At 39.5% G+C, this 27594-nt stretch overlaps 1 protein-coding gene across 17 annotated transcripts in view; it reads right to left on the reverse strand.

Moving 5' to 3' along the window:
- UBAP2 (ubiquitin associated protein 2) overlaps positions 1-27594 on the reverse strand; it is a 192464-nt gene that overhangs the window by 164526 nt on the left and 344 nt on the right. For 14 of the 17 annotated variants that reach the window (XM_064403333.1, XM_064403331.1, XM_064403339.1 and 11 more), the window contains 2 exons: positions 5516-5658; positions 1524-1601 (listed from right to left, as the gene is read on the reverse strand). In XM_064403333.1, coding sequence (XP_064259403.1) covers positions 1524-1601; positions 5516-5617 — 180 coding nt within the window. In that variant the 5' untranslated portion in view covers positions 5618-5658. The other 3 variants (XM_064403332.1, XM_064403334.1, XM_064403340.1) reach the window with 3 other exon arrangements.

Raw genomic sequence — 27594 nt, forward strand, 5'->3', positions numbered from 1 at the left:
TCATAAGATAGAGCTAGTATGACCACAGTCATTACACTGAAGTGCATAGCTACCATGTCAGAGTAAACTAATATCCTGAATAAAGTAACCTGCATTTTACAGATGTGCTTGGGATTCAGACGAGAGGAAGAAGCACATATTAATTGGTAATCAAGGAAGTACTCTTTCACACTTTTTTGTTCTTGCAGCAAATGCTGTCAGATACAGCAGTACCTGAGTGTAAAGGACCACAATAGTTTCAGTACCATTCTATCTCCCACCACCAAAACCGCCCCTCTTTATCCCAGTGTGAGAAAAGACATATAGTAAGACATGGCAAAGAACAGATCACAGATCCACCTGGAAAACCATCTAGACTAAGAAATACATTATCTTTCAGACAGACTACCTCCCTTCATCCATTTCAGCATAAAGCCACACCAGAGTCACAAAGCTGATTAAGGAGATCTAGTTCTGAATTATGCTCCTTGAACTCATGGTGTATATCCTGAAGAGTGTGGGACAGAAATAATCTGTCACAGGGCATTCAGCAAATTCATCTAACAAACAAAACCTACATGAGCTAGAAATACATATGCAGAAGGTAAAACATATTCTATGCAGAACTTAATTCATCTCCTTCCCACCAGTGCAGCTACAAGCACTATTGATGAGGCTCCTTTGGCTTCACAAAGTACAAGATTTCATTTTTGGCACAGCAACAGAACTAGTTTGTAACAAGAACAACAAAAAGCATTTAACAATGCTTCAGAGGAAGTTTCAGAAATGAAAAGAAACCAAGAAATCTGCTCCTTTGCTGCATTTACACATTCAAGCTAATTCTTCCCTCCTGGGTGTACTCCTAGGTTCTTCATGAGCTGTGATGTATTCACTGGGACAAAACCACCAACAGCCACAACAGAAGAGATACCCATATTGTCAGGACTGCTTGAATTAATGGTCTCAGTTATAACTAGGTAATGAAAGCTTGATTAGCTAACACTTAACACTCACCATGGTAGAGGAAGTGAGAGTTTTATTTTATACACCGTAATTCTATAATTTTAACGCATACACAGATCTGTGATAACACCTTGATTTTCCTTTAAGCTAATCATTAGACTTTCACTTTTCCTGAAAAACTTCCAAGATATTAGCAAACTCAGCTTACACAAGTGACATTTTTCTCACGTGCGTTTACTTGTGGATAAACGGAACACATTCTTTATTCTGACAATCGTTAATCATCAGGACCATACTAGAGAGATACACTGAGAAAGAGACAACAGCACAAACGAGTTTTGGCTTAAGGGTTTGTCTACAAAGGAAAATACACTGAAAACTACACCGTCAGAGCCGTATTACCACAAAATTTCTTGTAAAAAGACTTTAGAGTTCAACAAGAGCACCTTTTCCTAGTTAAACTTATGTCCTTCCGAAAAAAGTTTCATCTAACCCAGAAACAGATGCTTTGCCTCCAAAATGTAAGCCAGCTCTAGAATATTTTATGGTGGGACAAAAAACTTGTACCATAAGAAACATACTTGTTTCACTTTATCTTCAAAATCTGCATCATTCTTATCGTAGATCATCTGAGCAAGGCGAATCTGTTCTGCTGTTGCCTGAAAAAAGAGAATATCCAATAAAGTACACAAAGGGTAACTATATTTTTTAGAAGTATATCCCAGTGTCCCTGCTTTTTTCCTGTGGTTTCTCAAAAGAACATACACAACAAGCACAGAGATGCTGTGGGGGAGGGATCAATATCTTGTCCATTCCCATTTATAGTTTTAAATGTTATTTGGGATAGAAGCAATTTCAACACATTCTAATCTATTTGAAACACAATTAAAGGTCACTGCACTGACAAGACCACCATATAATAACACACAAGAACCAGGGAAGACCACATTTTAGCATTAATGCTTTCACTTTTATTTAGGATCTACTACTCCAGTGTTAAGAGTTTTATTGTAATAACTGGCAACAGTATCTCTAAATTAACCACATCTCTGATGATCTCTGCTCCCATCCCCTTCCACAGTACTCCCAACAAAAATCTGACTCTGCAGATTTATTGACCACTTAAAAAGACTTGGGTCATGTCTCAAGACTTTGTCCATGAACAGCTGCACTGGTTTTTTTACAAGCAAATACTGGTCTCTGAAAACCGGTAAAGCAACTTGCTGTTGATGAAGTACCTGGTGCTGCTGCAACATTCCAGGACAAAAATGCACACTGGCAACTTGCACAAAAGCTGAGAGACTGAAAGAGATGCAGTCAAGTATGAAAAATCCAAACACACTATGGCTGCCCCTGAGAGGAAAACAACTCTAACACAGATATCACATCACACACGTCACCTCATAGTGTGGCATCTGCAGCCTATGAACTGCACTCCCGAGAAAATACCAAAGAACAGTGTGCACTACAAGATCCTGGACCTCATTTGACTTCTGCTGAAAATGAAGAGGCTACTGTTGCATATAAAGAAGACTGACAATGAAGAGAGCTAGGACCCACTGTACGGCTGCTGAGCCTGCAGAGGTTCTTCCTCCTCGAGTCAGATCAGCTCATCTGCTGGAATTTTTGAACAAAAGGATTCACCCTGGGCCACTGGCTGAATCTCACCTTCTGCCATCCCACTTCACAGGATACACACATGAAATTCTGTGCCTCACAAGGTCAGATCTAATCAGAGTCAGACTGTTTGGCTTTTGGAGTTTACCACAAATCCAAGTTCTAGAGGAGGTTACCAAACATAAATGCTGAGAAGAGTCTAAAAATTACTCCAACGAACACCATCAGCTGCTTATTTGTTGAAAAGTTACCGCAGCTGTCACAGTTCCTTAAGGGAAGTGACATCTGTGCTCAGATGTGCTCCAAAAGAATTAGAGTTTGTAACAGTTGCACACTGAGTTACTTCACCTTTTCAGCCTGTCATGCTGACAGCCTCGAATGTCACTCCACTGGGTAAGAGGGGGAGGGCCTGCTCTGGAACTCCCCAGTTCCACGTTCCACAGAAGCCACCCTGTCAGAGTGGTGCTCTAAGCAATTGAGGTTGCTCTTAGTGACTGCTCAGAGCTCAGCAGACAGCAAAACCAAAATATGTGCTGGCTTCAATTTAAGTCTTGTTGATCCATTTTCTCACTCTGATTACAGCATCCACAGGCGCACTGTGACTTTGAAGCAAGTGAAGAGATTTTCTTTGAAAATATCCAGAGCAAAAACATTCAGACAATATAACTTCTGTAGAGATATGATGGCATATTTTACCAAAAATCAGGAATCTACTAAGACCTATTTTTTCCATAAACAAATGTTTTCTTCAAGCCCATGTTAGAAGACAAAACTATATCCATTTTAAAATAATTACAACTGTGTGACAGCATCTTCAATTTTCCTGTGTAAGCAGAGAGCTTAGAAACTTGTAGGTGCAATACCACTCATATTTATGCCAGTGGATTACACCCAGATGGAATTGAAGATTCAGAAGGAAAAAAACCAACAACAAAAACCACAAGATGACTACAAAAACATCAGATCAGCGTCATAAAAAAATCTGGCCTTTCCTCCAGCAAGTAGTGGTTCTTTATTTTTAATTTTATTCTAATTACTAGAATGGATACTGTAGCATCGTAACCAAGAGTATAATTAAGTTTTAATTGTGACTAAAAAAGCAGTAGTATTTCAAAACAGCCTGAACTTCACTCAACCTTACAAGACATAGTACCTCTTCAATAGAAGAGTGGAAGAAATTTTAAACTAAAAACTTCAAACTACCAGGAAACAGAAGTGTGCAAAACACAAGACTAAGTGACAGTAATAGACATACATCTTACAATAAAATGGCACATTTATTATCCAGAAGCAATGCAACAGAAACATGATGTAATTTGTTAAATAATTTAAATGATGATCAATGTGATATTATGACAGTGGAACAACCATTTGGGAAAACACTATTCTATATTCAGAAAAATGAATCATTGGTAATTAAACAGGTAAATCCAGAGACTTCTGCTGATCTGCAAAGACTGACTAAGCAGAAAGGTTCATCTGATATCTCAACAATAAAATATATGGATCATTAAAACATAACTGCTGCGTATGAAATAACCACCTTTTCCACTGAAGTGATCAAACCAGTACCTATTATGCAGAAGGCAGGATAAATGGACAAAATGCAAAAAAAGGTCTTGATGCCTAAAATAAATTAATCCCGTAGTTTGGAAAGGTCCTCCAGGGATACACCATGACCACACTCATGGTAATTTTTTTCCTTTTAAAAGCAGAAATTACCAGTGTTCTAGCTTGTGTCACTTGCTCTCTGAGGAGAGTTGGTTTCTACCTTTCCTATATCCTTTCATGAGACACCTGAACAGAACACACTTGCCTTGTATTATTGGGCTGAAAAAACCCAGATCCCTGAGCCACCCCTCATTTCTCCTCTGTTTCAGTCTAACAACCATCTTTGCAGCTTTTCACTTTCTCCCATCTGCCTATGTCTACCTTGTGCCAGGTAACCCAACCAAGCAAACAACTCCAGTGCTGTCTTGCAAAATGTTGGAAAAGGGGAAGCCACCTTTGCCAGGCTGCTCACTATACTCCTGTAGCCTTGTTTTAAAATAAAACCAAATTCAACTCATTTGTTGGAAGCCACTTTCTAAATCCACACATTAGCATGAATCACCACTATGCCAAGTGCTGCAACTCAAGGAGGTGACAAGGGTTTGAGGTTACATGATTAATAGTGTGCAAAACAGACCAAGAGGGTCTCCTTATTAAAGACTAGTCCAAAAGACAATAGAAGGCAGCATTTCTCGGCAGAGCACCTCTAGACTGATACACACACTGCCAGTAAAGAACTGATACAGTTTTTGAATCCAGACTAATTTTGAGATGTATCTGTCAAGAGAATACTGAGTTGCCAGAAGCAGAAACATTCTGCACTCTTTGTAACCCAGACAAGCATACAACTACTGCTGCCAAGAATCAGTGGCAGTAGGGCGAAACTTAATTCCATTTAACAGATACTGAAAATTTTAGTCTGCTAGGGGACGACCATTTCATTTGGTGGGGTCACTGCACAAGAAGTTTAGGATGTTGTGACTTGAAGAGACACCGAGTCATGCTGTAGAACACAACATGCATCAAACAAAGCTTTTCCTGCCCATTCTAATTTCCCTCTTGACCAGAAATCTTCTAGGATCAGGAGGTTGGCAGATAGAAGAGCTGAGATCTGAGGACTGTGAGGTCACAGGACAGAAATCCTGACATGGGCATCGAATTCCTCACTGATAGGAGACATTGCTGAAGAACACAGAACTCATTTAGAGACAACACAGGAATAACTCAACGTTGTCCTGCATTACTGAGCAATTAAAGCAAGTAATCAAGCATAATCTTCCAAAATAAACCATATATTTTCACCCCACCTTCTTTCAGTTTTACTGAGTCAGGGAAGAAACTTGTATCATTACATTCCCACTTTCAAGTCAAAGAAGTTGATACAGCAGCACTGTACTGTACATACCTGCACTACTTGTTTCTGTGGTTGTGTTGGCTGTGTGGTAGAAATTTGCATTTTGTCCCGAGTGCCCCGGGTACGTTCACTGCCCACCGAAGTCATCATCATATACAGTATATACAAAACAATGTATGTACAAAATACAAAATCTGAAAGAAAAAAAGAGCATGAGTTAAGTAAGGTGGATACCGATTAAATAACCAAATAAAATAAGTACAGTAAGTAGTCTGAACTCCTGCCTTTACTACTGATTCTATACAGAGACTCAGGAGAAAGCAGCTTTAATACACTATTTTTGGATTTGCTGCAGTTTTTAACACTAAAAGGGGAAATGAAGTGGATAGAAAGCCTTTTTATCAGCTGACTGGGATCTGTGTCAATTTGTACTTCTAGATCTCACAGCTTTTTCTAGTTATTTAATATACAGACTTTTCTGTTGGCTACTCAATCTGATTAAGTTTTAGCTCCAGCTGCTTCACTCAAACTTCTATAATATCTGCTGTCTAGTTCTGATGCCTGGAATTTAACCGCTCTCACATCCACTCAGAACACTACACAAAAATCATACTCATGAACTAGACAGTTCCTCTTTTCCCTACTATCAAAACTTCTTTTCCTGTACATTCATGGAGGTAATGGCCAATTCCAACTCTACTTCTCATCTTTCATTTATAAGAAAAATTATGATGATTAGGTTTAAATCCACCCTCTACAGCCAGTACTTTTGTTTTATTCTCCCTCATATTTACAGAAACAATTTATAAAACTACTTATCATCCTGCTTTAAACATACCATGGGTGTATGGCAACAGAGAAACCCAAGAAACCCCAAATCCTCTACACGCCTCATTGTTACCCCATCTGTGGCTCTCAGCTTTCACTCTTACTTGTTCTCTAGTATTAAAAATTACCTTGAAACAAGACATTATTCCCCCTGTTTGTACAGCATTTAGCGCAGGACTAATCCATGAGCATGGTTTATAGCAGCTATTGGTAACTGGTAACAGATCTTTCAAATGGTTAGAATGGTCATGTTCAGCTGCCTGGTTTCTGTCCCCATAAGGCTAGAAAGTAAAACTGCAAATTTTTTGAAGGACAACTTGCAAGAGCTGTACCTGGGCAGAAGGAGATGTGCAAACAAACAGCAAAGTGCTTCTACTGCAGTCCCATTATATGAGCAGGCCGCAAGCACAAAACTTGCCAGGGCAACAGCTGCCTAGCACTGAGCTCAGCACACAATAACACAGAATTACATAATAAGCTCAATTAGAAGGGACCCATCAGGATCATCTAGTGCAACTCCTGGCCCAGCACAGGACAATTCCCAAAAGTCACACCATATGTCCGAGACTATTGTCCAAACACTTCTTGTGCTCTGTCAGGCGCTGTGACCACTTTCCTGGAGAGCCTGTTCCAGTGCCCAACCACCCCCTGGGTGAAGAACTTCTCTGTAATACCCAAAGAAAAGCACCCATGACACAACTCCAGGCTATTCCCTCAGGTCCTGTCACTGGTCACCACACAGACATAAGTGTCTGCCTCTCCTACCTCCTCCTCCCCTTAACAAGGAAGTTGTGGACTGCTATGAGGCCTCCCCTCAGTCTCCTCTTTCTCCAGGAAGATAAGCACACTGCAATCCCATGGACTGGGACCTGTTCAACACCCAACTGAATCACTGGCAGTCACAAGTAATGCGCATTCAACAATTAAAGATGCAATAAGATGCTTCAGTTGAAATACCAATTCATGATGCTCTGGAGCCTCACCTACAATCAAAAGGACAATTAACTACATTATCACCTAAATCTCTTCCTGACTTTAGAAACACATTCTTGTTGGTCAAAATTGAAACCTGACATTGAATTTATTTATGTACTAGCTAAAGTATTCAATAGTGCTTCTAATGTCTGAGAGGAAAGTATATTTCCATAAGAAATATACTTGATCAGAAACTGACTGCAGTCATAAGCTGAATTGGAATATTGTGTTTCTACAACTTTTTGAATGCACTGAGCAAAGGAAATCTATCTCACAGCCCCTTAAAGTAGTCTAAGTGCATTGTGTTCTAAGGCTCGGAACACGTAGACCTTCAGAGCGTTGTGTCTGACAAAAAGGCCAGATACAGCCAAAAGAAAAAGTTACCTGAGCTACTGACACCATGTTCTATGGAATGCAGCAAGATATAAAGAAGATGTGGAGAGGCTCTGGGCAGCAAATTCAATGTTTATCACTGACAATCTCCTCATGGCCATTCACTGATACGTTAAAGACATATGGACATTTTGAGTTGAGTCTGCAGTAGTATTACTCTAGCTGTTTGTGTTAAAATCTTCTTTATAAGCTTCGCTGACTGGACTGACAACATCCAAAAATTTCAATTTATATAGACTAATAATGACCTTTGAGTTAGCTTTTTGTTTTGTTGGGATTTTTTAGTGTTTCTTTTTCCAAGGATCAGACTGCTTATCACAATTCAAACTCGCACAATGAGCAATGCAAAAATCCCTGAATACAGCACACAAGAGAGCACTAACTTCTCTGAAAGTTATAGTTTCATATATGGTTGTTCTGAATCAGCCCACTGTGCCTTAAGATTTGTTGAGAAAATGTAACTCCATTGGGTCTCAATTTGTTCATAATTTCTGAATTAACATCATATTTATTATGGTACCTATGAATTTTGATATTCCTGTCAGTGCAATTTCCCCCAATACCACCAAAGCCACTGAAAATATGGTGATTCATATTTTACACAGGACAGCAGGACACATTAAAAAATTTTGTTTTCATAGCACATGCTGAACTACACCCTACATTTTGGCAGCCAGGTAATCTATGGTTCCTCAAGCAGATTGTGTCTCTTCTCCTTTTCCTAGCATGTGTCTGTCCCACCACTGCTTAAGCCGTATTTGTTCTTCAGGATGAAAGGATACTTTAAGGAAAAAGGAACGCACACAAATGGCTGAAACACTTCTGGGAGACAACATAGCACAGAAAGATCAGGCTGCTGTGGGAACAGAGCTCAAACAACCTGAACAGCTTAATGGGGTTTTTAAAGGAGATCTTCATCCTCCTGATTGTGTGGTACATGAGCAGCACAATTTGGCAGGTTAGAACCAGAAAAAAAAAGCCCAGCAAAGGTACAGGCAGCAGTATGGACTTGTACTTGCTTCAGGCAAGTGTGGAACCCCACACTCAGTTTGACAGTCCCCAACAAGCCAACAAGGACATGCTGTAATCCATCAGACACAATCTAGTCTTCTTAAAAGCACAACTGGCAGCCTGATAAAAAGAGAATTTTCAAAATACTGTTATTTTACTTCCTCTTAAGTTGGTTCCCACTGTCTACTGCCAGAGTCCAGACAGCAGATGGAGGGCCACGCTCCACCCCAGACACTGCACTGAGCAGAGACACATGGCTGAGGCTTCACACCCAAACACACCTACTGCAGAATAAGAAGCAACAGGCAGCAGGGAGCCACTGCCTCCAAATTATCACAGTGACAACTGTTTTGAGCATAAGTAAGATATTATTAATTAATTAGATGGGGCTGAACAAGAACATTTCCTTGGTCACAAAGCAGCTTCTTATTCTCTCCAACTCCTCATATTCATCAAGTCTGTTTGGCAGGCTGCTGTCACAGTAATGAGCAGAATATCACAAACTGATGAACTTAATTTTAACTGTAGATAACATGAGGAAATATGATCTGAGATTGGGAGGAAGAAAACTCTTAATTAAAAACTGTTTAGTAAAGATTTGAAAATTATTCAGGCAAGCAGATGCTTCAGTTTCCATGTCAGCATCTGGTGCAGTGCCAAAGTCCCCCACCAGCAGTTAATACCTGACCTTGCAGACACTGCAATTCTAATAAGCAACCGAAACAGCTGTATTTGAAGAAACATATAAAATATTAAATGAAACTAGTACTAGTTTCATCACTTTCTATACATTAGTACAGAGCACTAGTGAAAAAAAAGGAGAAAGTATTAAAAAGAGAGGGCTTCCCAAAATTCTTGTGTAAAAAAGTGTCTGTATTCTCTTATGACAATGAAGATACACAAGATTCCTGTAAACTTTGTTTCTTTTTTCACTGATGTAACCTAGTACCCACAGATCAAGGTTGTCTTTACTAATTTAAAAACAAACAAAAACCAAAACCCAAACAAAACTAAAATTTAAAAATGCCTTTATCATTAGTTATGACTTCATTTAAAAAAAATTTCCATTAAAAATGGAAAGCAACAGAAGAATCTTTGATGAAAACCATCCCAACTCTCAGTCCTTTGTTTTAGTTTTCTCTCTGTACAGCATGTTTTAGTCCAAGGACCTGCACTACAACTGCAGCTCTAGTAATGTGTAACAGCAAGGATTATTCTAGCTTACAAAAGCAGTAACAATATATTATAATTTAACCCTTCCTAAAACTACCAAATTCCCCTCCTCCAAAGTCTTCATCCCTTGTCTTATCCAACACATTTAGTTGTGCTTCCATTTTGGAAGGAAAAGAGAAAGGCAAATAATCCAAGATTAACTGAAGAAATATCAATACAAATAGCAGGTTTTAAAAGCTATTATGATGTTTTCTTTGATCTGTTGTTCCATCTTCCTTCAGCAAGAGCTCTAAGCCTCTTAGACTTAGAAATCAGAAAACCTAGGAATACAGAGAATAAAAGTTGATTTGACATGGTTGCAAGCCCCCAGGATACAGGAAATCTATTACTGAACTTCCAGGAAGAGACACAGCAATAGCAACAGCAATAGCAACTGACTTTTCAGATTCCTCCAGAAGTCAAATATTCACTTCCATCAGCTGAAAAAAAATCTGCAGTTTCAATTCCTTTCCTGAGGCAGTCTCAAGTTACATTCTTGATTCCTGGACAAGGAGCTGTGACAAACCATGGAAAGACTTCTGTGAACACCTTAAAAATGCAATTGCTTTTTTGTATTCAAAATACAAAGCTACCAGTCAAAGATTTCTCACAGTGACAGGGTTGGGAAAAGGCTGCAGGACACTGCCTCAGGAGGGCATAATGACTGTACATGTACAGTGAGCTCATATTTTACTGCTCCAGCTGTAGAATTTTATGAGCAGGAAGAAAAAGAACAGTGGAAAAAATTATGTCTGCAAAGCATCGATGTAATGCATTTCCCTCGAGTGCTGTTGTCCAAAGCATCTCACCATCTTTATTGCTGATTGAAACAGGAAGAGTTTGCAGGAGTCAGATGTTCCTCAGGAACCATGCTGATGACTCAGGGTCTGTATTGCCCCAAGCAACTACACTGAACGTGAGTTTATGGATCCTGGGAGAACTCATGTCTCATCTTACAGTCTTCTATGGCAAATAGGAAAAATATTGACCCGCATCACTGGCAGAACACAAAGGAGAGAGAAGCTGTACTATCTGCATGCTTTTGTGTTTTACCAAGGAAAGAGTATTGCTGGGGACAGTCTGAATACCGGCACAAATACAAACTAATACATAAACAAGTCGTGTTAACAAACTGTAACCAATAACCAAGTGACTACTCTTACCCACCTTTTGAAAACCCTCCAAGTTGTTACTTGAAACAATTATCCTGCTAGGCAAGTCTATAATTAGCTAAGAACACATTCCCATCTGCAAAAACCAAAAATTTCTCTTTAATACCAGAAAAAAAAAATATTTGAAGCATTAGAACTGCTAATCACGTGCCATGCAAAATAAGACAAAGAAATACACAAATAGGTCTTACAAGTAACAGACAGCACTTGCTAGAAGTTTCAGAAGAGCAAGTGCTCCTCCTCAAAAAACTGGATTTAGGCAAAAGCTGGTCACATATTGAGAGCCCAAAAGCATGATGTGGACAAGGGACTGAACATGGCAAATTTTCCAATAGTAGAGCATGTTTCAACCATGGAAGTTAGGTATTATAATTAACATTTTTTTTAAAATCCACTCAGAGTATTTATTTTTTTCCTATTGTCCAGTGTGTCTGACTGAGAGATGTGCTTCACATTTCAGTATATACTGGTGACTCTTCTAGTTTTAATCAAAAATCTGCCAGCTACACTCAATAGACATCCTGCAGACTCGTCCTCATTATTTATTTAAAAATATTGGAGCTTCTGAGGCAACAGGTATCCTTATTCTTACAGAAATTTCTGAAGGAAGAAAGGCAACTTTACTGGTATTTACCAGAAAAAAAAAAGTAAGACAATCAATCACACCAAAATCAGAGAAGTCTGACTGACTTCCACCTAGGACTTTACCTTTCAACACAGCCAAGTCAATCTCCAGACTTGTAAAAAACTGGGTAGCAAAACTTACCCAGCTCCCCTGCTGTCTGTATGCACCTGAGTGACTCTGGACAATCAAAGGCAGTGAATGCCCTAAAACATTCAGAGCACTTGACCTTATGTTTCAGATGTCAGTATCTACAAGGAATCAAGTTCTGCTCCCTGAACTAGTAAGTCCCATGTTCACAAGGACCTGTAAAATGCACTAGTTACCAAGAGTTATGAGTAACTGTGCTGAAATTTCAAGGAACAGAAAGACACAGACAAACCGCACATTGTTTTCTAAGCACCATACTCCGGACTATCAGAACTAGATAACAGAGATTAGACCACAACTGTTGCCATGAAACAAACAACCAAAAAAACCCAAAACTAAATAAAAGCAAAAAAAAAAAAAAACAACCAAAAAAAAACCACCAAAAAAACCAAACACACACAAAAAAACCACCCAAACAAAAAACGAAAAACCAAACAAACAAAAAAAAAAAAACCCCACACACACACACAAAAAAAAAGAAAAAAAAACCACACAAAACCACAAACCTTAAAAAAAAAAAAAAGCCAAAAAATCCCCACAACATCCAAAATACCCCCAAACCTACCATACCAAAACAGAACAAAACAAAAAAAGGCTGCACTGGCCCAAATAAAAATGAAATATATATAGGAAACAGGAATTCTCTGTGACAACCAGCCATCATGGGGATCCCCTGAGGAAGAGGCAACAGCAAGTTCACTTTTCAAGTACATTTGTCTGCTAAGAACTATTTCAAGGAAAGTTTTGGCCTGTCCAAATATTCTAAGACCTGAAGGGAAAAATAGAGGTTCCTGCCATCTTTGACTGAAGATCATTTCTTGCCCTCTGTCAGAGAAAAGACTTTCTTACGTGAAATTTCTCTAACAGCAGCCAAGGTAGAAGACAAAACGTTCTCATCACTGACCACACAGCATGCTGCCCTGAATTGTCAACTCCATCAGTATCTCAGGTCAGGGAGTATACACAGGGGCTCAGGTGGTGCTTGCACACCCACTAACATAATAACTTCCTCTTGTGACAGGAGGAAAGGTACCTCAGGAGATAAAAGAAAATACTAGCCAAGTCAATACATGGTACACTTGCTGTTTATTCCATGACTGCTACACTAGCTCCAACTGAATCATTCACTGCATTAACCAGGAGAATTGGAAAAAAACATTAACTAGCATTTAGTAAAAAAAAAAAAAAAGTTTATTGTAGCCAGGGGAAAAAAAACGAACTAGCAGGCTTTTCAGAGTTGAAAATCATTATCCTCTGCAACCAGAACCAACACAACCCTCCTGAAGTCTCTCTAACAAGTAAAGGATGGCTGAACACACTTAAGATAAAAAAAAAAAAAACATGGCTGGACTGGAGTTTTAGTTCCCATTTGGGATCTGGCTGTATATTCACTTGAAGTTCAATCCATACTTGGGCAGAACCCAAACTGTTTGTTCCATTAAAATCAAGTACCAGCTCACATCTAATACCACACAACTGTGAGCAATCACCAGAAATGGCATGCCTGCTCCCCAACTCCTTAACCACAAAATATTGCTCCTTTCCTTCAATCAGGCTAATGATCCTGCAGCTGCAGAGGGAGTGGGTTCAGTAAGCTCACCCAGGAGCAAACTAAAACCTCTAAAACAAAACAATCAGTCAGTTCAACAAGCATATCCAGTGGAAAATTATCTGGCTATACAACTGCTGAATCTGACAGGAGGGACAGGGATCAGGTTCATGACGAAAGGGAGAACTTGCTTTTTAGTAGACAGGCATCATTACAGCACAGGTAGAAATGTATTTTGTTCTTCTGGGCTCCAGTAGAGCATGACTTGATCCTGGTCAAGACCACTGTGTGCAATCAAAAAAATTAGAAATAATTCCCAATAGGCATTTTAAAAACAAAACAAAAAAGAAAAACAAACCTCCGAGCAGAGTTTTGAAGTAAGGTATATATTTGAATATATAATTATTTTGCAGGAAAAGAGGCTTCTATCACATTTACTGAGGAACACTTTATGTTCAACCTCTTAAGACCTGTCAGCATCCAGTTAGTAACCTGCAGTGAAGAGTATGGTTAAGATTTGGAGGTGCTTCTGTCCAAAGAAGAGGAGGTATAATCAACATCAGAACAGCTACACTAACACAGCTTATGTTAACCTAAAATACAGTCTTTTCCTCCAGCTACAGAAGTGTACATTTACATTCAGCTTCAGGCATTAAAATAGATTCAAACTAGTTCAAAGCAACTTATTCACCCATAACCATCTTTAATGATTTTGTATGCACAACCAAATATTCAATACTTTTGCCAATCATCTATGGATTTCACTTTTAGAGGAATACCCCAATTAAACATCCACCCATTCCCTATTAAAAGCCCCACCTTGACAAGGTTTGTTTACTCTGCCAGCTCATTAAATGTCACAGCATCCCCTCTGAGGGGGAAAGGAGGAAATCCAGACAAGCCTATTGAGGAAAATAGAGCTGAGTGACTTGGAAGTTCTTTGAATGGCTCTCTCCACTAAAAGAATCACAAGGCAAAGCCTCTTCAGACTGCAGTAATTTCCAAAGCTTTCCAGCCTGAGATGAATCCTGGGATCAGCAAAAAGCCCAGGTGGGCTCAGGGCATACCCATATATATGCAGGTGGGAAAACAGCTGCAGAGTACCCATTATACAAGATACAGATGTTCTCTGCAAAGAATACACAAAAGGACGTAAGAACTCAGGCCACACTCTTGTTAAGCCATCAATACTACAACACAAAAAAAATACTTAAGTGGCCAAAGCATCTCAGATAAGATTGAATACACTACTGAAGCTACAAAGGGTTGATGACTTTCCTATACTAACTGTGACTGATTTGTCTCAAAACCACTGTTCCCTGCCCTTCTTGTGACAATGTCAGCAGGACACTTCCAGAACAGTTAAAGCTTGAGCTGTCAGCAAACACACCACTCAGGCTTCCATCAATTTGTCAATACTATCAACTGTAAGATACAACACTTAAAAACCAAAAAAAATTTCAATGGATCACCCCCACTTATCTCTACCATTATAATGAACAGCTACCGCATACTCACAAGATGAGTAAGGCATGCAACCACAGAGAAGAAAAAAAAAAAAAAGGGCTGTTAAATAACAAGTGAAAACTTTTAAACCAACTTACTGGGAAAGCTAATCCAGAATAAGCTGTTTCAGAAAATTAAAAAAGAAAAAACAGAGCAGGGAAGAACAAGTACTGGAACAGCTGGCTTTGGCTTTCAAATGCTAGAAATGCATACTTCAGTTACCTGCTCTGATGTAACAGCCCATACCTGATCAGCCTCTAAAATTAGTTGTTATTTCCACAGGAAAACAATCCAAGTAAGATTCAAGTAGAAACCCAAGCAACTCCAAATGACACCAAGAACCAGGTAACACCTGGCAGCACAATACTCAGCAGGGGGAATTCTCTTGGAACAGTTTGCTCAGACAGGAAGCAGCGCTGCACATCGGACATCTCACTGCCAGATCACGAACACACTCCTTGCCTGCACTTTCCCTGCCTCCCCCAGCGTCATCAAACCACTCGCTCCTGGAACAGCTTCCAAAGGAATTCTTTGAATAGAAACAGATACAAGCAAGAGGACTAAAAATAGCCAAGCAAGAGCACAGACATTGTCACACTTGCAGAAACACACTCAACTGCATCCAAAAAAAAGGCCCCTATTTAATTCACACTAGAATTGAGAAAATAATGGACAAAGTAGAAAGTGCCACCACAGAAGTTTTTGCAGGGCAGGATTAATTTAGACTTATGCCACTCATCAGATCACATTGCAACACACACACAAAAAAAAGCAATGCTGAAATTACAAGCCACAAGTGATATAGAAGGAAATGCACTCTGTAAGTAGTAATGTTGTACCTATAAAATGTGATAGCAGATTTCTGATTTTAGCTTCAGTTCTGGTAGCAGCACCAAACACCTCAGTATCCTACCTGTACAGAGCCCAACCCTTGAACTAGACACCAAGGGAAGACCAGCAGCACAAACCACTCCTTGTGATACATTCTTATATTCAAAAGACCAAAGAAAGCTAGGAGTCTTGCAGAAAACCACTTTTAAATAAAGCAAAATATTCCACATCTTTCTGTATTTTTTGTCCTAGATTATGATATTTCTCAAGACTAATCTTAGGCAGGAATATCCACCAAAACAAAAAAAGCTTTTATTTCCAGCTGTTTTTTTGTTTTTGCAGTGACATACATTGTCTGAATTTAAAGTTTCAGAAGGATGAAAAGAAATAATAATTTGCAAGGCAGTGTTAACCATTTCCTTTCTTCACAATCACTGTACACCACATCTTAATGAAAACTATCAGCGATTTGGCTCAGTTTAGCATTTCTAAGTTAAACACTGTGAGAAGTGAGTGAAATCATTTTACAAACTTACTGTCAGGTGCTCAAAAACAACTGAAAAAGCACCAAGAACTGAAAGCGATCAAAGATCTCTTCCATTTCTCTGTCACCTCTGGATTGCTCTTTCTACAGCCACAACTATTGTTACCATCTTGTCTAGCTTTAAAAAAGCAGGTTTGACAAGCTTCCTCTGATACTACTCCTCATGGTAACTTGCTTCAGTCAGAAACCATGGGTTTACCTCAAGCTTTCCCACCTGATTTTGAGTATTATTTTCCTCACAACCACAGCTTCTCAACTTGATGTCATGTGTAAATTCAGTGCTTTAATCAGTCTAGAACTCAAGTCAGGTCAGGTCTATCTCATTTGCACCAAAATGATACCAAACTTTCGAAAAAGAGGAAGGATTAATTATCTTTACAACCTAAAACTTGCTAGAAAGGAGCAGGCAAATAAAATTGAATTCTCTATGCAGAATTCAATCCAACACCAGGAATACAATCATCCAGGCTGTTCTCACCCTTGAAATTAAATCAAAATTAAATTAATCTCTCACTTCTTCGTTTCTTAAATTTTCTGAGGAAGATATCAAAGAAACAAAGTGCTCACATAAAGCATCAAACTGCCTACAGTTTTACTGTATTTAATTCAGTATTTACTTTCTCTCTAAACGTAAATGGGGTGGAGAATGACCTGTATGCTTTTTCTAAGACCCATGGCCGCTGTTCCAGCTCCATCTGTACCTTCGTCTGCTAATCTGGTGTGACTTAAATGTTATTTGTGTTTGTTGTCTCCAGTAGGAAGCTGTCATTCTCCTCTGCCACTTCTTTCACAATAAAATTCAGCCAAGGGCAAGAATAATATTGTCTTTTTAAGTTCACAAAATCTGAACAAGTATATAACGTTTTTCTTCAAAACTCCTTTTCTATTGTTAAGCCATTAAAAAAATTCCTTTTCATATTAATGTATTCCCTTATCTTCATCATGTTAATTTTCCTTCTAACATATTTTTGTAGTCTGAGTTAGTTGAGTACGGCATAGGAATGAATCACAGTCCCTGTTCCACACAGGTACAACACATTTATGTACAGTACAAGGCAATATTAAAATGCCTAAGTAGAAAATGTGTTTTCTAAAACATTCCAAGAAGATAGTAGTGACCCGTCCATTTTACCACTGAAAGTCTGAAAGACCAAGCACTTTCCTGCAAGATGAAGTTACTCACTTCTGAAACAAAATGGACTTGTACTTTATGCCCAGCTCCTGAAACAGCTTATTTATTCTAACTGTACACCTCACCATCAGTACACATATGAATTCTGAGACTGCACCTGGAATACACATTGTGCTAACTGCAGTGTTCAACTCTAGCAACAGCATTAAAATATTACAGGTACCAGCTACAGAGAGAACACTGCACCTATAAAAACTTCACTAAACAAATGCTTTGACAATGACAATCTTGAAAACCATTTCAGAAGACGTGTTGTAAATATCAGTTTTCTCCAAGCAAACAAGAAAGCTGTATGTACACAGAAATCAAGCAAAGGATGAGCAAGGAATAAGCAAGACAAGATATTACAAGTTCTAAAAATTGCATTACCAACTTAAGTAACAACTTTTTTAATACAGTAATAATTTTCAGTCATTTACAGAGCCTTGTTCAAGAATTCTAGCACAGCATGGGGCTGCTAAGCACACTTGCTGAAATAGCCAAGATGACACTGTAAATAAATTCAGAAACCAATAGTGGGCAAGTTTAAAATGCAGAACAGTATTGTGCCTTAAATGTCTTCTCAATTTAACACAAGACTATTTTTCAAGTTCAATAAGTATACTATCCAAAATATGGCTTTTTGAAAACTAGTAAGAACCTGAATCAGTAGAATAAAGTAAAAATAAAAATTTAAAAGGAAGAATGTAACACACCTCTTCTGATCAAGGAAAAAGTACAAGAGACAGCAATCACCCAAAACTGCAATCAGCAGAAGGTAAATGCTAAAAACCCGCTCATTGTCTCACATTCAGAACACTGCAATTTGCCGTTCTGCAGGGCTTTAGGGTAGGTTTTTTGAAAGTATACAAGCCTCATCTAAGTAGATACTGTCCTTTTGGTTCCTCCAGTTTTTGATGTCTAATATTAGAAAAACCATACTTACCAACCCTGTTGCTATGCTCTAAAACTCTAAGGAAAAAGGCATTAGAATGACCTTAGTTTGATATTCAAAAGAACACTGCCCTGAACTGAGTTTTTGAGATTTGTTGGAAGATACGGTGAGCTTGCAGCTACATCATAGGATTTTCTGCACAGGATCAAATACAAGAGACTGATAGAATAGGATAAAACAACTCTCAATACACTGCATTTAAACATTATGGAGTACACATACAACTGCTGAAAACAGCAACTTAAAAGAACAGAATTTTTATGTCCACTTATTATGAAAGTCCATTTGAAGAGTTGTAAATATTTCCAAGTAAAACATTTTGCACTTTTTTTAGATTTTATTTTGCCAAAAAAAAAAAAAAAGAAGAAAGGGAAAGAAAAAGTATGTTTAAATGAATTATCTTACTCTAAGAGCCAGAGACATAACTTCCCTTAACACCATTCTAAAATCTCAAATCTTGTATAAAGAAAAAATAAAACCCAGAAAATTCCTAGCACACACAGCACCAAGAGTAAGACCTTCCATATATGAGATTATGTTAGACTTTCATATATATTCTAATATGCAAGTACATTTGAGAATACAAACCTTTGTTTGACTGATTTATCAGTTCCTAACAAAATGAAATGAGGAATAAAACAGAGATCAAGGAATGCAACAACATTAAGGGAGAAGAAAAACTAGGCCAAAACCTGGTGAATCAAAAAAAAAATCAACCTTACAAATTGATGTGAACACACTAAAGACTGTTGTTTTACTTCAGAGGTAACTGAAATTAAATAAACATTTATCTGGAATTCACTTGTCAGCAAACATTTTACCATGACTGAAATGCAAGTTGTTGAACCATTAGAAGTACATGGATGTCAAACTACACTACAAACAAGTATTCTTTAGCTGCACTCTTCTAGAGCTTTAGCAAGATATCCAATTGTGTAAAAGAATTGAAAGTGTAAGTTCCAGACATATAGCGTTTTGGTTAGCCTTAAGTCTCTGGGAGCAGTGATGTTTTGAATTTAACACAACTGGAAAACTTTCCCTTCATCTTCTTCAAGATGAACTTTTGGGGAGCTTTTTTCTTTTAACCTCATCTGAACCTTAACAGGGAATCTAATATTTCTAAATTATTATTATTTTTTTTAAGTTAAACAGAGGGCATATTTCCACTTTTTCCTTAAATTAGAAATTTGGCTGATTTTAAATAAATAAATAAATAAATAAATAAATAACTTTTGAAAAAGAGATATAAAGAACACATATTATAGGACAGTATTTCAACAAGCTTTGATATATTCCTGAAACTTAATCCTTGGGAGGTCACTTCTTTGAGGTACACGAAGTACTCAAAGAACTGAACATACCACTTCCTCCCAGCTGGTCCCTGGGATTTCAGGAAAGCAGAGCCCCACACCTCTCCAGCCATAAACACCATACCAGTATAAAATACAATAGAGTTATAATGCCCAAACATGCACTTAGATAAAGCAGCCTAGTGAGAAGCTCCATTTTCAGGCTTTACCATCTTTCCAGATTAATGCTTTTAGGTTTTAATTATAACAAAATCAATAAAGCTCATATATACATTTTAGCAAAGTTTAGCACAATGTTTGATCTATGTTTACTAAGGTTACTGGTAGAGAACCTGAGAAGCGTGAAGTTGAGATTTTTCAGGAAATATAAGAGTTAGTAACGTTCTTATTTTATTCAACAGAACGACTAAGTGAATCTACCAAGAGAATTAACTTTCCTCAGAATTACTGAGTGCCAGAAGAGATAGCTTATCCCCTTCAACATTTCTGTTCTAGAAAAGAAAAAAAATATTATCTTAAAAAACACTTTCAGTCTTTCCAGCATATCTAAGTTCATATATAAGCTTAAAATATATAGTTCATATATAAGCTCCTGGGGGATACAGCAAGTTGTCAGTGCTACACTACACACAGCCATAAATGCAGAACAAAAACACATTTGTAGGAATACCAAAAGTAAGACGCAAAACAACCTCACAGCTTTGCAGTCAGCATTACCAGAGGCACATCCACTACACACTAACAGAGCAACACCGTTTCAAAGGACTGAAACATAGTCTCAGTGTCAAATAATTCACCAGGCAGATTTAACAGACAAATGGGATGTTGAGAACAGAGACCACTTTCTCTCCCCCAAGTACTCCACCGGGGCTGATCATTCCTGGCATTATTTCATTACTCACTTTCAGTGCAGTTCATCAAAGCAGGAATTTTGTTTGTTTGTTAAGACACACCTAAGGTTCCCCCGCATTACTGATTCTGCTTATATGAACCAGGCTCCAAATAATTTGAACAAATAAATCAAAGTAGAAACCCATCATATCAAGATCAAGAATACCAAACTCTTCCCCCTTTTTCCCCCACCCCAAACCTGTCTTGTAACTAGCCCCAAGCCACATCCTCCTCCTGCTCCTCCACAAGCAACTCGCTCTGTCCTTCTCCCTTTACACACTGCACTAAAACCTGTCTGTCAAGTCAAAGAAAGTACCACCAAAAGTCCACGTTAACAACTGATCCTAACTTTTCTTCAGTACTGTGGAGCAACTGGAAAAGGAGGAAGTTATATGTCAGCTTTTCAATCAGGGTCCATCAATAAAGGGGACCTATGGCCATAAAAGCAGTTCCTGGCACCTCACCACTCCTAAACAAAGTCCCAAGAAGGAAAATGATGCTGACTCCAGTTATTCAACTCTTTCATTTGTTTCCCCTATATTCCGTTCCAGTTCCTAACAGCTACCTGTTTTTTTGGTGGGTGGAAAGGCCTTCAGTTACCACAGTCTGGCTCAAATGTTCAACATCACCTTGTTTTCACGTGAAAAGCAAGATGCCTCCCTCAATATGCTTTTGTGTTCAATTTTACTAAAGTGGTAAAATTAGCTGAAATGGGATGGTTCTGCAGTTTCTTGCATTATGTTCTATCATATTTTACAGTGGGCGAGTCATTTCATAACTAATGAAACACTTGAACATCTTCTCTTGATCTGTCATTGTAATGGATTTGTTTATTGGGAACAAAATGAAATTTATACACATTCTTGCTTCGCTCACTCTCATGGTGAAAGTTCTCAAAAGCACCCCCCAGCAATCCACAGAATCAGCAAGGGAGCGAAGTCATCCAAATATTTGAGACAGGTTTCCTAGCAGAAACTACACCTCAGTGATGTTTCATGTTGGATGACTGTCCTACAAGAGTCATCCCAGCACTTCCCAGATTCAATAAGTCTAACTATGAAAGTAATTTTAACCATCTAACTTTATTTCAACCTTTCTCTACAGTTGTGGGGGTCTTGCAGTTTTTGGGAAAGGTGTCTGGACTTGCACAAGTACAAAAACTAGGCTGGTCCAGTTAGCTTCTAATTTTGGACTCAAATAGTTCTTCAAAGTGTGGGCTTTAGTCTCATTAAAAAGTACTTCCAAAAATATTTTTGATGTACATAGCTTCAGAAAATGGACAGTTCAATATGTAGTAAGAACTCAGTCTAACCTCTCCTAAATGATGTATTGTACTTGAAGTCATCATTTGCAATCTGTGCAATTCTTAGACAGAATAAAAAAGACCTGGGCAATTTTATCGCTATCAGACAATCAAGTGTTCAACCTGTTTCTTCCCTCACAGACTGCTGAATGATTGTTTTCTATTCAGCTAGAACCAGGACAGTCAATTAGTCCTCATTTGCAAGCACAGAAATTATTCAAATTTGAAATATGCCTCTTACTGCATTTTCACAGTACTTTCTCTAAACCCACCCGTTTCTCAACCAACTAAGAATCATTAATTACTGTGAATACCACACCACCCATAATAATTCAATGCTTAATCCACCTCTTTCTCAAAGGCTAGTAAGGACATAAATAAACTGAGTTTGCCTGAAGAACTACAGATGTGACTATGCCAAGCAGCTGAACCCAGAGGAAAAAGCCTGTGATGGATGTGGTGCCTCACCAATATGTCTAAGTACCTGAAGGAAAGGCACACAGCCAGGCTGTTTTCAGCGTGCCCAGGGACAGGACCAGAGCCAAAGGGCTGAAACACAAGAGGCTCCCTGAGAACAGCAGGGAACCCTTTTGTGCCTCGAGGGCAACCAAGCACTGGCACAGCACAGGTTGCCCAGTGAGGTGGCGGAGTCTCCACTGGAGATATTGAAAACACATTCAGACACAGTCCAGGGCAACCTGCTGTAAATGGTGCTGCTTGAGCAAGGGGAGACTAGAACACCTCCACAAGTCCCTGTCAGCCTAGGCCAGCCCATAATGAAGTGAAGTAAAAAGGCAAGAAAGTCCTTTAACAGAAAAGCTGTTATCAAAAGCACCCCACAAGCTTCATTAGAGACAATTCTTAAGCTCTAATATTTCTGCTCTAACAGTAGTATAGAGAAAATCAAGAGAATCTTCAATTAAATCAGGTAGGCTAGAAGTAATTGGGACAAAATCCAGAAACATACACTACTACACCAAATGATAAACAACAAAAACTGGAGTTGAAATTAGTTTCATACTTGCAGTCATAACAGAGAACTATTCAAAAAGGTAATAACCATCTTTTTCTAAGATGCAAAGAAGAGTTCCTGGGCATTGCTGCTAATCTGGAGATCAAGAAACAGCAAAGAAACCCAACAGGTTGAAAATATGTACCAGAAAGTGTTTTCTCAAATACTTAGGATAAAACAAACACTTTTATGTACTTATGAACTTAATTTCACCAACCTCATAAGTCTATTCCAATCTTTCTCTAAAACAAATTTCAGACAGCTACCCCTTGGCACTTCACCCATGTTCAAACCATGCAGAAATTCATTCAGTGGCTAATAAAAGAAAGTGAAGCACAAGACCAGGAAGTGCAGTACTGCTCCCCCTCATCACACTTAGTCACCCGAAGTTAACATCACTAACTTAGGTCTCCCTTATGTCAGTCTCAAAAATGGATCACAAGTCAGTGATCTCCAGAATGTGTGACTGAAAGCTGAAATAAAAGCACACATCCATCCCTTGGGGCACAACCCATCAAATGCATAGACCAGAGTTTCTTGAATACAACATACTATGTACAGCTCAACAGTAGTGCAAGTTTGGCACCCGGATTCCTTTCAGATTCCTGTTGCTGAAACTGTGTGTAAGACAACTTAAGATTTTGAAAATCAAACAAAAGCAGAGAAAAAATAAATCAGCAATAGCTTTCAAATTGGAAAAAACATAGATAATGAAACAGTACAAAGCCAAGTACTAAGGACAAAATAGCCAGGATTCAGTTAACATTTAAAAACAAACTGGAACAGGAAGCAAAAATGTTTCTGAAGCCATATGCTTCATTCCATATCACTATACATTCACCACCCTCAAACCACTAAACAAAACAAATGGAGTAGAATGTGTTTTCCTTCCTCAAAAGCAATCTAAATACAGTCTCTAAAGTATCATCATACTTCCAGAAACACTATTTTAGTAGTACGAAACACAAATGAAATGTTCTAGATTAAACCAATGCCAGATGCAACAAAAATGCATAAAGACTTCCTCTCTCTATAGCTAACCATTAAAAATGTTTAGGAGCATGGTCATAACTAGTGAATTCAAATCCTACACCTTCAACCACAGGGTGGCCTAAAAGACTGAGGTAAGCATTTTTCTCCCCACAATGAAACAGTTTTTAAAAGTACAACCTGGTGATTCAAATCTGGAGGTTAACAAAGTATTTGTATTTTCTTCATTTAATTGTAGATTCACACACTGAATGATTCTGCAACACCAGTTCCATTGAACATGCATCTTCTACAGCAGAAAATTGTATTCCCTGTATGATATTGCAGAAAAACAAAACCATAGAGTTCACCATAGGAATATTACTTCACGCAAACCTTAAGTCTCAAGAAAGATCAAAGATCTCTCAACATGGGAAATATTTCATTGTTTTTAATGCAAAATGCTACACTCAGCCAGGTTAAGGAGTCCTCCAAGCTCACCTGCTGGAAGACTGACTCAAGATGCCTGGGAAGAGAGTGGAAAAAAAAAAAAAAGCTTGACAATTTCACCTTCAAAAGAAGCCACAATATTGTGGAGGTTCCACAAAGAAAGCTGGACAAAAAGAAATAGAATTTCAATAGCTTTGAGAATAGAAACAACTCCATCCAAGGGAGCTGCACTAAGTTGTTCACACAACCTATTTTACAGGTTTTACTATCTAAAGAGAACTTAAGTAAAACAATATGCTCAGCAAAATATTTATGATGTAGTAAAAGCAGGCTGAGCAAGCCATGAGATCTCAGGCATCAGACCATACCACCTTTAAACTGCCTGTCTTTAGTCCCTGTTTACTCCCTGAAGCACTGAGAAGTAATGGGGAGAGAAAGGCTGAGGGTACCACACCTGTGGAAGGAACAGCCCTGCAGGAGCCCCAGGCGGATGGGGAGTTCCAAGAGACTCCCAGCGCAGATGGCCGAAATCAAAGAGTGTGGACTTTCATGTTAGAGCAAAACAGACAAACCCTTTGTACAGTTTTTGTAAAATATGAACCTGAAGTAATTGCAAAGGAGGCATTTCACAACCTTTCATCCCAACTCTCACTTTAATGAATGTAACCTGTTTAGGGAAGTTATATGAAAAACAGTGCAAGTCCAAACTAGGTCTTCTCTGAAAAGCACAGAGGACCCAATGGGCTACAAGTACACAGACTGTATGAGAAATAAACCTAAAATTCACCAAAAGCTGTAGCAGAATAACATCGCAGTGCATATCAATTGTAATTCCTCCAGCACCTTCCATTCAATAATTCTGAAGTATACAAATACAACACAGTTTCTCTAATCTGTATTTTACCAAGGGGACGAGTCACTTGGCTTCTCCTTCAGCAAGCTCACACAAGGCTGCTGCAAAGCGCTGAACTCGGTGTTCAGAGTCCTGCCCCTGTGCTTCAACCAAATAAGAAATGAAGACAAATAAAAAGATTCGTAACAGGTCTGAAATTTTACTCCTAGTCTTTCATGAAGCTCCTATTCTAAGTACCGGTACTAAATGTGACTGAAACTGCATGTAAGCATTACTACTAATAGTAAGACTCTCAGTGATGATTATTAATAGAGCATTAACAGTACATGACACATACACCTTTTAAGCACTGCTCACCAGCACGTTACTCTGCTATGACCAATATCAATAGGACAACACCAGCAACAAACATAAAGCATAAATGCCAAAAAATGGCATTTTACAAGGAAACAATCACCTAAAATAAAAGTTCATGGAAGAAATATAGAGCATCAACAATCTACTTGTAAGTTCTAGAACAGCAGCTTCAAAAAAAATGGAAGAACCAAACAAACAAAAAAAAGTTTAAAAATAACAGCTTCTGGTAACAGACAAGACTATTTTGTTGGTTTCCCTCTAGCTTCCTTAGATCTTAGTGGTGAGGCTGTAGCTTCCATGTCCCCTCAAACAATCAAACCTTTCTGTAAGTCATGGCACCAGGAGCTTTATGGAGAACGGGCCAAAACAACTGGAACAGTCTAAATTTCAGTAATATCATGATTTTTTTACTACAGACAGTTTTCAAAATCAACACTCTGATAAAAGTACGAATAGTAGTAGAACAGAGCTTGTCCAATTCCCACTCATGCCCACCTCCAAGATTACCAAGATTATTGAGGTCATAAAAACAGAAGCCAGCTCATTTCCAGGAGTCACAAAACATCATTAAACCTGCAAAGTGATTTGGCCTTGCTTGCTTTCAAGTTACCTAGTGTAAGGTTAAAAATAAATTCTTTAAACAAGTTAGGTCAAACCACTGCAGGGAGATTGGGTCCAGGTATAAATACTGAGTCAGCCAGGTAGGAATCCAAACCCAGATTCCACTAGAGAACGTGATACAACCAAGGGAATTTCTAAAAGGGCCTGGTAAATATTAAAAAAGCAAAAGCCAGGATGCTGAGCTGCTGCCATTTTTTGTGAAGGGCTCTGTTTCAATAGCAAGCACTGCTCCCCCTCCCTTCCCTTCCCTCACATCCAGCTCCAATTTCTCTACTTGGAAAAAACCAGCTGCTCTCAGGCCAGGACAGCCCCTCCACTTCCCTTCCATAGCTTTTCTTCACAGAGCTCCGTAGTTTCTGCTCTACAAGACACCCTGCTCCTCTGAACACAACCAGGGGTGCCCATCCACACTCCTGGTGCTAACACACTTCCAAGAGAGAAGCTTCAAACCAGTCCACCCTGCTCCCAGGTGGCATCCAACAGCACTGCAGACATTCCAGCACAAGCTTTTAAACCTATTCCACATCAGAGAGTTCAGACCCTTGTCTTTAGACTCAAACACGCACCAGGTCCTTCCTACATCCAGCTTCTTGCACAGGAATCCCTACTAGTTCACTTCCCCGCTGCAATTTTCTTCAACAGCAGGAGAAATTGCAGAAGAGGGTTTTGTTGTTTTTAAAGGCAACACAAGTCAGCCCTGCCGTGACACCCAATTCCACGCAACCACACACAGCCGATGGCAAGGAAGGACTAAATTGGAGGAGGCTAACAGAGGGAACGGTTCATTCACTGCCATGTCCTCAAGTAACCCACTGTACCCGCTGATACGTTATTGTCCGTAGGTGTGACCCCCCCACCACCAGCCAGGGAATACCCGGGAAGGGGATGAGCAACGACAACATGGAAGTAAAGCCCTGAAAAAGTCATAGATCGATACTTCATCATCCACTTGTTCACTTCTCGAGCTGCCACCTCCCCTCTGGCCTGACTCCTGCCGCCAGCCCCGCTCCTCCAGCTGGTCCCGCTTTCCTCTCATGCCCCCGAGCCGGAGGGAGACCAGCACCTCCAGGATGAGATGAGCACCCCTCCTCGGAGGCGGGCGCGGCGGAGGAGCCCCTCCCGCGGCTGTCAGCGGGCGCAGACAGAACCCACCTCTCCCGGGGCCAAGCGGGCGCCCCCTCCCCAGCCAGGTGGGCGCTGCCCGCGGCCCTGCTGAGCGGGAGGGGAGGGGGGCGGGGGGGACGGCGATCTAGGCCAGGGAGAAGCTTCCCCGGGGCGGCCGCCACGGAAAGTAGGGCAAAGCCGCGTCCCCCTGCAACCCGTCGGCGGGCGGGCCGGGGCTGGGCGGCCCGGGCGGACGCCGACCGACCCCGCGGACCGGGGTACCGCCGGGCGGACAAAGCGGGGCCGGGCCCGCGGGGCCTCGGGGGCGGCTGAGGGGTGGG

This window comes from Passer domesticus, chromosome Z (assembly GCF_036417665.1).
Source record: "Passer domesticus isolate bPasDom1 chromosome Z, bPasDom1.hap1, whole genome shotgun sequence".
NCBI classification, from domain to species: Eukaryota; Metazoa; Chordata; class Aves; order Passeriformes; family Passeridae; genus Passer; species Passer domesticus.